General features: G+C 40.5%; 1 protein-coding gene across 1 annotated transcript in view; it reads left to right on the forward strand.

Moving 5' to 3' along the window:
* Positions 1-6,880: 6,880 nt before the first annotated feature.
* The window catches only part of egfl6 (EGF-like-domain, multiple 6), a 100,852-nt gene continuing 93,316 nt past the window's right edge, over positions 6,881-14,416 (forward strand). The window contains exons 1-2 of the mRNA XM_059650372.1: positions 6,881-6,899; positions 14,049-14,261. Of these exons, the coding sequence (XP_059506355.1) occupies positions 14,158-14,261 (104 nt within the window). The 5' untranslated portion in view covers positions 6,881-6,899; positions 14,049-14,157. The remainder of the gene's footprint in view (positions 6,900-14,048; positions 14,262-14,416) is intronic.

Raw genomic sequence — 14,416 nt, forward strand, 5'->3', positions numbered from 1 at the left:
TCCTGCCACATCCAACCATGAATGGTGGTGGACAATTAAATGACCCACTACAGGAAGAGGCTCCACAAATAGCCCCATCATCACCGTAGGGTTGCCTAGTACATTTGTGCAAAAGATAAAATTGAAGCATTAGTAATACAGCCTGAAATGCCAAGACGATGATTCATCTATCTCAGTCTCCTCCAGTGGTACCCAGCACTACAGATGCCAGTCTTCAGCCAATTCAATTCACTCCTTGTGATATGAAGAAACGGTTGGAGGCACTGGATGTCACAAAGGCTATAGAGTCTGACAACATTCCAGCAATAGTATTGAAGACTTGTCCTCCAGAAAGTTCCAGTTCAGCTACGAGACTGGCATCTACCTTACAATATGGGAAATTGCTCAGGTATGTCCTGTCCATAATGGGGCAAATCCAACCCAGCCAATCACAGCCCTATCAATCTACTCTCAGTCATCAGTAAAGTGTTGGAAGGTGTCATCAACAGTGATGTCAAGTAGCATCTGCTCAGCAATAACCTGCTCAGTGGCCCCCAGTTTGGGTTTCATCAGGGCCATTCAGCTCCTGGCCTCATTGTAGCCTTGGTTCAAACATGGACAAGAGCTGAACTCCACAGGTGAGGTGAGAGTGACAGCCCTCGACATTAAGGATGCATTTCACGGAGTGTGGCATCAAGGACCCCTAGAAAAACTATAGCCAATGAGTATCAGGGCAAATTCTCACCGGTTGGAGATATATTTCACATACAAGTTTAGTCATCTCAGTTCCGGGACATCTCTGCAGGAGTCCCTCATGGTCGTGTTCTGGACTCAACCATCTTCAGCTGCCTCATCATGACATTGCTTCAACCATAAGGTCAGAAATAGGGGTGTTTGCCAATGATTGCAAAATGTTCAGCAGCATTTTTAACTCCTCAGATAGTGACGCAATCCATGTTCAAATTCAACATGATCTGCACAATATCCAAGCCTGATCTGAAAGTGGCAAGTAACATTCACATGGCACAAATGTCAAACAATGACCATCTCCAATAAGAGACTATCTGCCCATCACTGCTTGACTTTCAATAGAGTTGCCATCGCTGAGTCACCCAGTGCCAACATCCTGAGAATTACCATTGACCAGAAAATGAAATGGACTAACCGTATAAATACAGTAACCAGAGGAGCAGGTCAGAGGCTCGGAATACTGTATCAAATAACTCACCACCTGGCTCCCCAAAGCCTGTCCAGCCTCTACAAGGTACAAATCAGGCTTGTGATAGAATATTCCCCACTTGCCTGATGACTGCAGCCCAACAACACTCAAGAAGCTTGACATTATCTAGGACAAAATGGCCAACTTGATTGGCACCACATCCACAAACATGCACTTCCTCCACCACTGATGCTCAGTAGCAGCAATGTATACTATCTACAAGATGCACTGCAGAAATTGACCAAAGCTCCTCATCGCACTTTGCAAGCCCATGACCACCTCCTTCTAGGGCAAGGGCAGCAGATACACAGGGACACCGCCAACTACAAGTTCCTGGCCAAGCACTCAGCATCCTGACTTGGAAATCTCCAACTGTTCCTTCATTGTCGCAGGGTGAAAATCCTAGAATTCATCTCCTAATGGCATTTTGGGTCAACCTACAGCATGGGCTGCCGCATTTCAAGAAGGCAGCTCGCCACCACTTTCTCAAAGAAAACTAGGCATGGCGAATAAATGCTGGATTAGCCAGCATAACCAATATCATAGAATCACAGAATACAGAAGAGGACTTTTGGTCCATCACGTCTCCATTGACAAAAACCTCTTTAAATCTACACTTGTTTCAAGCACTTGGCTCATAGCCTTGAATGTTTTGACATTTCAAGTACTCATCCATGTACCTTTTAAAGCTTGAGGATTCTGACCTCAACCAGTCTCCCAGGCAGTGCATTTCAGATTCCCAACACCCTCTGAATGAAACATGCTTCCTCAAACCCCATCTAAACCTCCCACCTTTCATCTTAAAATAAGTCCCCTTGACGTTGACTCTTCAACTCAGGGGAACAGCTGTTTTCTATCCATTCTGTCCATGCCCCTTATAATCTTAAACACTTCAATCGGGTCCACTCTTTGCTTTCTCCGATAGTAAAGAATACAACCTGAGCTTGTCTAGCCCATGTTCATATCTATACCATTCCCATCCAGGCAATGTCCTGGTGAATCTCCTTTACACCCACTCCAGTGCAATTATATCCTTCCTGTAGTGCAGTGACTAGAACAACACAAACTACTCCAGTTGTGACTTAATCAAAGTTATGTACAGCTCTATCATAACATCCTTGCTCCTACAATCTATGCCTCAACTAATAAAGGAAAGAGTCCCTTATGGTTTTTTGACTATCCTATTTGAAATAACTCCACAGAGGCCAATTTCCATCACCAAGTCACCCTCTATTTACACGTCAAAGGTTCTTGACACTGATCTAGCTCCCTCAGAGCCAGCTGTTAGAGTGAACAAGGTGACACTTCCGTTCTAATCTATTAGATAGGGCTCCCTGTTTGGACCAGATTAACAGCTTCAATCAGGAAACTCATATTGTATGAAGTCCACCTGGCTGACATTGTTACAAATATTATACTATTTACCTGCCTTGCTGCCTTCAGGGATCGGTGGATAAACACCCCAAGATCCTTCAGTTCCTCTGAGCTTCCTCATGTTTTGGACTCGTTGAGTAGTCTTTTGTCTTGTTGCTTCTTCTAAAGGGCATCCGCTCATACTTCTCAGGGAGAAATTCCATCTGGCACTTATTTGCCTATCTGACCAAACCTTCTATATCATCCACTAGCTGAAGACCTAATTCCTCGCTATCAACCACCTGGCCAAGATCTGTGTCATCTGCAAACTTCTTTTATCATCAGCCCCACATTTTCTTCCAATATCGCAGGAGTGAATAAAAAGAATTGATGTTTTCACAGACAAAATGGCAGAATAAATCAAACATTGATTTCTGAAGCTTTGCAACTCAGTGAATCCCCTGAATTTGCTGGACAATGCATGATGTAATAATGATGAGTGGTCAGCCTCTTCCAGGAATGCCTAACCTGAAGAAGTTATCTCTGATATCATCTTTCCAGTAAGATTTAGACCAATGTATTACAATGAGGTCATCTTTTGAGAAATCTGAAACAAATTACTTTTACTAATTCCTCATGTGATTAAAGTCTTGAAAACGTCTGTATGTTAAATAACTTTTGCTGAAAGTTTAATTTTTTTGTAATGTCAAGAACATATGTGTGTACTTTGTAATGCAATAGGTTGAGGTCAAGGACACAAAATAATAAAGGCATATGGTCCGTATATTTGTCTGCAGTAACTCACGGATTGGGTGAGGTTGTTGAGTAACTATAAAATTTAAAATTTATTGAAGTCTCAAATTGTGGTTGCAGTACAGATTTAAAGCATGAGGAAACAACAAAATAGATCTTTCTCCTTCCCCTGGGAGCAAGCATGTTAATGTCACACCCCTTTTTCAGTGGCCAGACTAATCCCTGCAATAACACAGTTCAAAGTGACAGGAGCTGTAGTTCTGTGCAATGGTGGACACCCTGAGTTCTGTCTTCCAGTGATCAAGCTTCAATTCTTATAGTGAGAGAGGGCAATGGATCAGGGCACGAAAACAGATCAGAAAGAAGCCAGACCCCAAAAGAATAATGTAACCAATACTGATCACTGTTACAGGGACATTCTTATTGCCTGAAATACTATTTAAGATTGAGAGGCCTGAGGAGCCACAGTATTTGCTTCACTAACGCTATGTTGAAAAGGTTTAAACATACACTCCAATTTACTTATAATAATAAATAAAGGGAAAGATAAAGTCACCATAGTCATAGAGTCATAGATTTATACAGCTTGGAAACAGACCTTTTGGTCGAACTCGTCCATGCCAACCAGGTATCCTAAATTATTCTAGTTCCATTTGCCAGCATTTTGTTCATATCCCTCTAAACCCTTCCTACTAATGCACCCATCCAGATGCCTTTTAAATGTTGTAATTGTACCAACCTCCACCACTTCCTCTGGCAGCTCATTCCATACACACACCACCCTCTGCATGAAAAAGTTGCCTCATAGGTCTCTTTTAAATCGTTTCCCCCTCACCTTAAACCTATGCCCTCTAGTTTTGGACTCCCTCCAATCTGGGAAAAGGACCTTGGTTGTTCACTCTGTCCTTGCCACTGGTGATTTTATTAATCTCAATCAGGTCTACTAGATCATAGGACTGGGTCCTTCATATAGAGAGAGATGACCTGTGGTCTCCACATCTCAGGCAAGGGGAGTGGTTGAGAAAGAGTGTCCTTCATAGTAACCTCTAGCTGGTGTTGGAATTGACCCACACAATTGGTTTCACACTACTTCACAAAGCAGCTGACTGAGCTAACTAAACCTGTGTGCGATAAATAGCATAAAATTAAGGTAACTAAATGAGTTCATAGCCAAGATCACAGGGTCTAACTCAATTTTCTTTTAGGTGCCAACTTCTCTGATTTGAACAGGATACAATGCAGAAACAAACATATCTGGTGACTTTAACTTGCACTGCAGAGAGTTGAAGGTTGGAACTGTTCAGTGAGGAAGCATCTCATTAAAGGCCATTCAAGAGGAAGTCATGACGTAGTCAGAAAAAAAATCACAAAAGCACAGCAGGAGGTCCACTGTCAAGGTTTAGAGGACCTGCTGTGGAAGGCACAGCCATGGGGATATTTGTGCTCCTGGAATTCTGGCCTCTTGGGCATTCCCACCATTAACCTCATCCTTCAGCTGGCAAGATACTAAGCTCTGGAAGTCCCTCTGTACCTCACTTCTTCCTTTAGGATACTCCTTAAAGTCGCTCTTAAGTCCTTATGTAATGAGGTGATGTGATTATTATATAATGTTCTTTTGAAGTGCCTTGGGACATTCTTCTACATTAAAGGTGTGAAATAATTAAAGTTGTTGTTGTAGGAACAGGACATGATCTATCAGCTTCTCAAAGATCTTCCATCATTCAATTAAATCACAAATGGCCTACTTTACCTCAAACATTTTTCAGCCTACGTACTCTAAGCACTGAAGTTTGCAATTTTCCAACTCAACATCTCAATTCTTGAATCTAGGGATCTTTGGAAAATATTGCCCATCACAGCTGCGATTTACTCACTTAGTTTCTCTCATATATTGGATGGAAATCCTTGGGTTGTGATGTTATTCAATCATAAGTCCCATTACTAACTCTATTACCATTTTTTAAAAACTTATGTCAGATCTGATAACTCTCCCTTGACTTATTTTTGGGGTCACTTGCTGTATTCCAAATTTGTCTATTTCTTTACAGCTAGAGTGGCCATTTCTTCATCATGCATTATAAGCTCATGTGTTCATTTGAAAGGAGCTCACCTTTACCTAAAACTCTCTTTTACTTAATTTATTTTTAATTAAAAGCTTTAACTGTGACACCCTAGCCAGTTTATTTTCCTAATCTCTTTAATCCCTTTATTACATATTTTATTAACCTTCATTGCTTGTAGACAGTCTTTCCCAGTCTATTGAATTCCCACTCTTCCTCATATGTTTGTAATCCTTCATGTTTGACTTGATGCTACTTCTTTGTTTTATTTGTTAGCTTAACAACAAAATGGAACCTTTGCCTTTTAAGATGTATTTACTGGTTTTGTTCTGTAGAAATTTGGAAGTGAGCTACTTGAGCTGTTGTACTGATCTTCTGTTGTAACGATCTTCTGTTGTAACCATGCTGCATTTTTATTAGCCTGTGTGCTCAATTTCCACTTCTCCCCATGAGGGTCTATACAGCATCATAGCCCGGAGAATTCCGTGCTAAGATGATTTCTGCATATATTCACCCTTTCATGGAATGTCGATAAACTACACACACTTTGTTTCTGCCACTAAGAGTCAATGGAAAATTCTATTCTGGATTCTAGCCAATAATTTACACTGTTCTTTCATAAAACCAGAGAGGATGAAGGTCACAACTTCTATACTGAGAAGTCACATTTCTTTATAACGTGTGTAATTAGGACCAGCAACTAAGTTGACAACATTGATCAGACTCTGATCATCCAGCGATCCTCTTGCTGCAAACAGAGATTTCTCAAAAGAATTCACCCCAGCCATCTCCAGAAGAACAAATGTTTTCTACATTTTTAAATCAGGAGCATTGAGATTGAGGCCAGCCCAGTCACCAAACTAAATGTAGTTTTTTGTTTTTACGGACTTGCATTAGACCCATCTATCCTTCTCCCACTCTGTGATGGGTTTGTGTGTGTGTGTGTGTGTGTGTGTGTGTGTGTGTGTGTGTGTGTGTGTGTGTGTGTGTGTGTGTGTGTGTGTGTGAACTTCAAGTACGTGTGTGCATGTGTGTGAAAGTTAGTGTACAATTGGTTTCATTTTCTTAATTTGTTAAACTCAAGAAAACACATGCTATCAGTTCTTTTCTGACTACAGTGTCTAAAGTGCGCAGTAAATCCTTTCCAAACTAAAGTAAACTGTGGGTCAAACCAGGGGGAGGCAAAGAGGAGTGCAATGTAACCTCTCTCCATGTGATGCTAACAATGCTAATAATAAGTGTTAGCGGTAATGGAACTGGCATGCCCACTGTCTTTACAAACAACTATCTCTGTTACTGCTTGCAATTCTGCTAAATTTATGAAGTAGGAAAGTCCCTGATAAGACTGCTGCTTGGATTTTGATAAAGTCTGCAGTTAAGGCAAGTGTTCACATAGCTGCCAATAAAAATAAGTTAAATTTTGTTAGTGATGTGAAGCATGAGTCAGAAAATTATACTGAAAGAAGGTTGATTTGGTTTGTCTGGGTTTGCCCCTTGACTGTGAAAAACATCTGAACTGGGAGGACATGAATGATGTGAGATCTTTAAAAATGTTCATTCTTCTATATACTTAATATCAAAATGGATACAATCAAAAGGATGACAAGGATAGTGATTTCATTAGTCTCTTTTATACAGTTTGCTTTTTTTTTGCTGGTTGTTCATTTTGAATTTTTCTTGATTTTGCTTAACTGTTAGGTTCATTCTTGCTACTCGCTGAATTGATAGATTGCTTAATTGGTTATTACAATTTATTACTATTTCAGGAATGTGACATTTTTGTCAATCAGTTACTAAGATTGTTTCAAATGTGATACTGTGACATGAGGGAGACGTAACAGTTTTATATACACACATATTGATTGATAAATGTAAGAGGCAATCAAATTGAGATAAAATTGCATGCAACTGCAGTAAGAATAACAATCGGAGGAATTTGAACATGTGACTTTCAGGAGTGCAAAAACACAAGTAAGCCATCAGCTCAACTCCTGCAAAAAAACGGATTTAAAAGGGGCAAACATCAAGTTTTCATGAACATTTTAATTCATGATTTTATCAATAATGTGTCAGTTTATAATGTATGATATTTATAGATTTTAAAAATATTTATAAACTGTATCAATTCTCCTGGCCATGACGTTATACAAGTTTTATGCAGAGTCCATCTTGGCATTTAACTGCAGGAATTCAATCTCTGATTTGTTAAAACACCCACATTAATAAATTGACACTGTTGTTGTCGTGTAATTTAGATGTAATGCTCCACATTGAGAAGATGGCTTTAATTCTCAATTTTCAGCTTCGTTTGTCAAGTAGCGGTTATAAGTTGACTCTGCCTTTTTGTAAAGGAGGCTTGTGTACAATACTGAAGTTGTAAAAGATTAGTTCCGATTGCTAATGGACACATCAATAGAACCAGCAATAGGTGCTAGGGCAGAAAAATGAAAGCAAACAGGATTACTTTAGATGACATTCTATAATTTTTCTAAGTGGTTTTCCATCTCCTCTCCAGTGGATTGACATTGTGGAAATGTTTCTTTATATCTGACACAGACCACATGAAAGATCATTTCTCTTGTATTGCTAAATATCCACAAACCTTCTGCTAAACTCTTTACATTAATAACGTTAAAACACACAATGCTGTTTGGAGGAGGAAAGACTGAGAAAAATAAAGAAAGACAGGGAGAGAGCGAATGAGAAACAGCCGCAAAGAAAGAGAGAAAGAAGGAAATTTAAATTGTTTGTCTTCCTTAACATAAGGATACCCAAAATATTTTACTTTTGTTATACTGTTGTCGTGTAGAAAATGTAAGCCAATAAGCAGAGTGCAAGTTTGCACTAATGACACTGCAAAAACAGTCAGATAGTGTGATGATTATCCACCTCTAAAATCGCACAAAGTAGATGGTATTGAGTCTGCTGCTCATTATATACAGCAGCTGGTATTCAGTTCTGCTGTGGTCAATGTTACATGCTGCATATAACAAGCAGGCAATCCAATGCCATTCATTTGTGCCCATACCCAAAATAAATGTTGACCTAATCTGGTTTCATCGTGTATCTTAAAAGTTCACTCATGCCTCCTTTCCCATAATACCATGCTACTTTTCAGGTCTACCAAAAGGTGGAAGAGATTTCTGTTTAACATCTCAACCACAAGTTGGCATCATGACAATACCAGTGCTGCACTGATATCAACCTAAATTATATTCCCAAGTCCCTTAGATAGGACCTAAACTCAACCTTCCTGCTGAGGCCAAAAATTCCATCACTAATCTAAGGTTTGCGCCTGAGATAAATAAATTTGGAAATTTTACAAAGTTATTAAAAAAGAGTGCTGAGGATCTCCTGTCTCTTGCCATAACTTTTGCCAGAAGATTGGTGGTGCCCCCAAAGAAACTCGACAAACAAAATTTCTTTTCCACTCGCAGTTTTTCTGGAGTTTCTGCCAGTCGCACCACAACCAGGCTGCCTCCTGGATTGCTCCAGTCCCCTACTGATAGCCCTAAATTGTAGCATCTTCATGGATTCTGGCTACCATGAGATTTAGGCATTTCGATTCTTTTATACGTAGATCCAAGAGAGAAAAGAGATTGACCAGAACAAAAGCGATCATTAAGGCTGTACATGATGTAATAAATCATAAAAAGAAGTTTCAAGGTCAAATTGTCAAAAGAGAAGAATTTTGATATCTTGTGGTATTTAGTGAGATTTGACAAGCCACCATGTCATTAATGCCTGGGAGAACTGATGGAATTCTGTGGAATTTATCTTAATTGAATTGGCTGTTTGATGTGTGCTATGGGATATTTAATCACAGTATGTTACCAATATCTACCAGATCATAACTGTGAATGTTACAAGTATTGTAGATTGGACTATGTTTGAACATTGAAGTTTACTTTTGCTTGTGCAAAATTACGAAATCTTGCGGATTTATTCTTTTAGCACTAGCCTTACTTCGTCTGTTTTAAAAGAAAAAGTTACTGGTCCCTGGGCAGATCACAAATTCAGTTTAGTGCCTTATTCCAAGATGGTGACACATGTGTCAGTAAAGGCACAACATCATGTCCATTCTCAATATACTAGAGCTCTCTTGTAGGAATTGAAGCTGATGAGGTTATTCTAGAAGAAAAGTTCCTGGCCCAGACATTGCATTACCCTAGCTGTTATCTTTCTATATGAATAATAGACAACCGTGCCATTCATGGCAATATGCTGTCGTTGTTTTCTTCAGGCACTTGTCATGGTTCGCTGTAGATATGTGGCTTCTACCATTTGTGCACAGTCTGCTGCAGCTTTTAAACATATCCTTTGGAAAATAATGTTGGGAATGGCACAGTTAGTAATGTGTGGATTTACAGAGATATATGATAGCCAATTACTGCCAAAAAACACAAGATTCCAACTGAAAATGTGTGAATTTTCAGATCAGCAAGTGAGCCTTTACTGAAAGAAACAATGAATAAGCAAAAAAAAAATTGTCTGAGTTTGAGAACTGCAAGGTTATGCTGCAGCTCTATAAAGCCCTGGTTAGAACACACTGGAATATTGTGTTCGGCTCTGGTCACCTCACTATAGGAAAGATGTTGAAGCTTCAGAGAGGGTGCACAGCATCAAATGGGAATGGGAATTTCTCATCTTAGGTATAGTCAAATGGAATTATCGAGTGAAAAAGATGAACATAATTAATTGATAGGTTTCTCTTGAAGATGTTGGTGCCCTTGTCTATTCAGTGCTTTTTATAGAAAACTGAACTGGATGATTTCGCAACTACCCTGAAGAATTGACCCCAGGCAGGGAACATACAAATACCTCCACCACTATCACCACCCCCTTTTCTTTTGATTTTTCAAAAAGATCACCTGGAAGTCAGCAATGTGCGGAATAATCTTGGGATTTGAGGCTAGAGTCCATTCAACAGTCTGATAATGGTCAGAAAGAAGCTGCTCCTGAACCTGTTCGTGTGTGCATTCAGACTTCTGTATCTTCTGCATGATGGAAGAGATTGTGGGAGGTTATTGCAAGGGTGAGATGGGACTTTGATGATGTTGGCAACCTTTCTGCAGCAGTGAGCCATGTAAATAGAGTCCATGGACAGAGGATTGGCTTCCGTGATGGCCTGGGTTGTGTACGCCACCTTCTGTAGTTTCTTACAGTCCTGGGCAAAGCAGATGCCATACCAGGCCATAATACACCCAGACAGTGTGTTTTCAATGATGCATCTGTAGAGTTTGGAGAGGAAGCTTATGGACATGCCAAATTTCCTGAGCAGCCTGAGGAAGAAGAGGTATTGTTGTGCCTTTTTGACTGTCACATCTACGTGGGAAGTCCAGGACAGGTTGTCGGTTATTGTCACTCCGATGAACTTGATGCTCTTCACTCTCTCAACCTCAGTTCCATTATGCAGATGGGTCCTTTCTTTCTGAAGTCAATGATCAGCTCTTTAGCTTTGCTGACACTGAGAGACGGATTGTTTTCATTGCGTCACATCACCAAGCACTCTACCTCCGTTCTGTGTTTTGACTCATAAGAACATAAGAACCAGGAGCAGGAGTGGGCCATCTGGCCCCTTGAGCCTGCCCCACCATTTAATAAGATCATGGCTGATCTTTTTAAGCCTCAGCTCCACTTACTCGCCCACTCAATATAACCCTTAATTCCTTTACTGTTCAAAACTTTATCCAGTCTTGCCGTAAAAACATTCAGTGAGGTAGCCTCAACCGCTTCACTGGACAGGGAAATCCACAGATTTGCAATTGTTTGGGTGAAGAGTTTCCTCCTGACCTCAGTCCTACATCTGTTTCCCTTTATTTTGAGGCGATGTCCCCTAGTCCTAGTTTCACCTGCTAGTGGAATCAACCTCCCTGCCTCCACTTTATCTATTCCCCATATAATCTTTTATGTTTCTAAAAGATCTCCCCTCATTCTTCTGAATTCCAATGAGTATAATCCCAGCCTACTCAGTCTGTCCTCATAATCCAGCCCTCTCAACTCTGGAATCAACCAAGTCAATCTCCTCTGCAACCCCTCCAGTGCTAGTATATCTCTTCTCAAGTAAGGAGACCAAAATTGCACACAGTACTCCAGGTGTGGCCTCACCAGGACCCTGTACAGCTGCAGCATAGCCTCCCTCCTGTTTTTAAAGTCCATCCCTCTGGCAATGGCAGACAAAATTCCCTTTGCCTCTTCAATTACCTGCTGCATCTGCAATTCTACTTTTAGCGATTCATGCACAAAGACACCTAAGTCCCTCTGCACAGCAGCGTGCTGCAATTTTTTACCATTTAAAACATAGTCCATTTTGCTGTTATTCCTACCAAAATGGATGACCTCGCACTTATCAACATCGTACTCCATCTGCCAGACCTTTGCCCACTCACTTAGACTATCTATACCCCTCCGCAGACTTTCAGTATCTTCTGCACACTTTGCTCTACCACTCATCTTAGTGTCATCTGCAAATTTTGACACACCACACTTAGTCCCCAACTCCAAATCATCTATGTAAATTGTAAACAACTGCGGTCCCAACACTGATCCCTGAGGCACACCACTAGCCACTGACCACCAACCAGAGAGACACCCATTTACCCCTACTCTTTGCCTTCTACTAGTCAACCAATCCTCTATCCATGTCAATACATTTTCTGTAATACCATGCAACTTTATCTTATGTAACATCTTTTGGTGTGGCACCTTGTCAAATGTCTTCTGGAAATCCAGATACACTACATCCACAGGTTCCCCATTGCCCACCATGCAAGTAATGCCCTCAAAGAATTCCATCAAATTAGTTAAACATGATCTACCCCACCCTTTATGAACCCATGCTGGGTGTTCCCAGTGGGACAATTTATATCTAGATGTCTTGCTATTTCTTACTGAACGATAGATTCAAGCATTTTCCTCACTACTGAAGTTACTCTAACTGGCCTATAGTTACCTGTTTTTTGACTACTTCCTTTTTTAAACAGTGGCATCACAGTGGCTGTTTTCCAATTTGCGGGAACCACCCCAGAGCCCAATGAATTTTGGTAAATACTTACTAGTGCATTTGCTTTTTCACCCATCACCACTTTTAGTATCCTGGGATGCATTTCATCAGGGTCAGGAGATTTGTCTACCTTTAGCCCCATTAGCTTGCTCAGCACTGTCTGTTTAGTGATAATGATAGTTTTTAGGTTGTCACCTGCTATAATCTTCTTACTGTCAGTTTTTGGCATGTTATTTGTGTCTTCCACTGTGAAGACCGACACAAAATAACTGCTTAATGCCTCAGCTATTTCCTCATTCCCTGTTATTAAATTGGCCTTCTCATCCTCTAAATGACCAATGTTTACCTTCGCCATTCTTTTACAATTTACATTCTTTTAGAAACTTTGGCTGCCTGCTTTTAAATTCTGAGCGAGTTTACTCTCACAATCTATCCTACTTTTCTTTATAACTTTTTTTGTGGCTTTCTGTTGGCCTTTAAAGATTTCCCAGTCTACCAGTTTCTCACTACTCTTTGCTTTTTAGTATGTGTTTTTTCTCGATCTGATACTTTCCTTTATTTCCTTGGACATCCATGGCTGGCTCTCTCTTTTCCTACTGTTCTTCCTTATCACTGGAATATACTTCTGCTGAGCACTGTGAAAAATCATTTTGAAAGACCTCCACTGTTCCTCAATTGACCCACAATAAAGTTTTTGCTCCCATTCTACCTTAGCAAACTCCTCCATCATTCCTTCATAGTCTCCTTTGTTTAAGCACAGGATATAGATACTGGATTTAACCTTCTCATGCTCCATCTGTATTTTAAATTTGACTATACTGTGATCGCTCCTTCTGAGAGGATCCCTAACTGTGAGATCATTAATTATTCCTGTCTCATTACACAGGACTAGTTCTAGGATAGCTTGCTCCCTCGTAGGTTCCATTGCATATTGTTAAAGGAAATTATCATGGATGCATTCTGTGAACACCTCCTCAAGGCTGCCATGACCGACCTGGTTTGTCCAAACGATATATAGAATAAAATACCCCATGATAATTGCTGTACCATTTTTACACACATTAGCTATTTCTATGTTTATTGCCCGCCCCACCATGATGTCATTATTTGGTGGCCTATAGACCACACCTATCAGTGACTTCTTCTCCCTCCTATTCCTAATTTCCACCCAAATGGATTCAACCTTTTGTTCAGTAGAACCTATACCATCTATCACTACCGCCCTGATATCATCCTTAAAAAACAGAGCAACACCACCTCCCTTACCTTCCTATCTGTCCTTCCGAACAGGTTGATACTCCTGGATATTTAACTCACAGTCATGACCATCCTTGTAACCATGTCTCTGTAATGGCCACTAAAATCATACCCATTTGCCATGATTTGTGCTGTCAACTCATCCACCTTATTCCGTATGCTCCGAGCATTCAGATAAAGTGCCCTGATGCCAGTTTTTGCGCCTTCTTTTTGAGTCCTGCCACCTCCATTACTAACAGCTCTTGACTTCCCCTTCCCTTTAACTTTTTTCCTAATGTTCAATGGAGTTGAAGCTTCCTCGTCAGCTGCTAACCTGCTGCTTTGCCTTACATTAATTGCTATCCTCCCTGTGTGCTCATTCCTCCCTTCTCCCGACTGACTAATTCAACATCCTATTGACCACCCTATTTACCCTTTTTGCCAGAACACTGGTCCCAGCACTCTTCAAGTGGAGCCTCGTTCCAGAATCAGATTCGTTATCTAAGTGAGTTGGAGATGTACCATGATGATGTGATCAGGCTGGCGCATATCCGATGCCAATCTCTGTGGACAAAGGATGCTGGTGTTTGCTGTCCATGGAGTGTGCTGTGAGAGGATGGAAACTGTTGGCCAACATGGATATTCAAAGAAGGAGCTGGTAAGTTGCGGCCACAAGGTACTCACTCTGTCTTCAACATCAGAAATTGTCGTGTCCAGTTTTTCTCTGTTGTCTGGGAGGTGGGCAACCTTCATAATAAATGATGTGAGAACAATGAGATATTTTATGTAAATAGGTATCTTGCTGGTAGCTAG

The sequence above is a fragment of the Stegostoma tigrinum genome, chromosome 12 (assembly GCF_030684315.1).
Source record: "Stegostoma tigrinum isolate sSteTig4 chromosome 12, sSteTig4.hap1, whole genome shotgun sequence".
Lineage (NCBI taxonomy): Eukaryota > Metazoa > Chordata > Chondrichthyes > Orectolobiformes > Stegostomatidae > Stegostoma > Stegostoma tigrinum.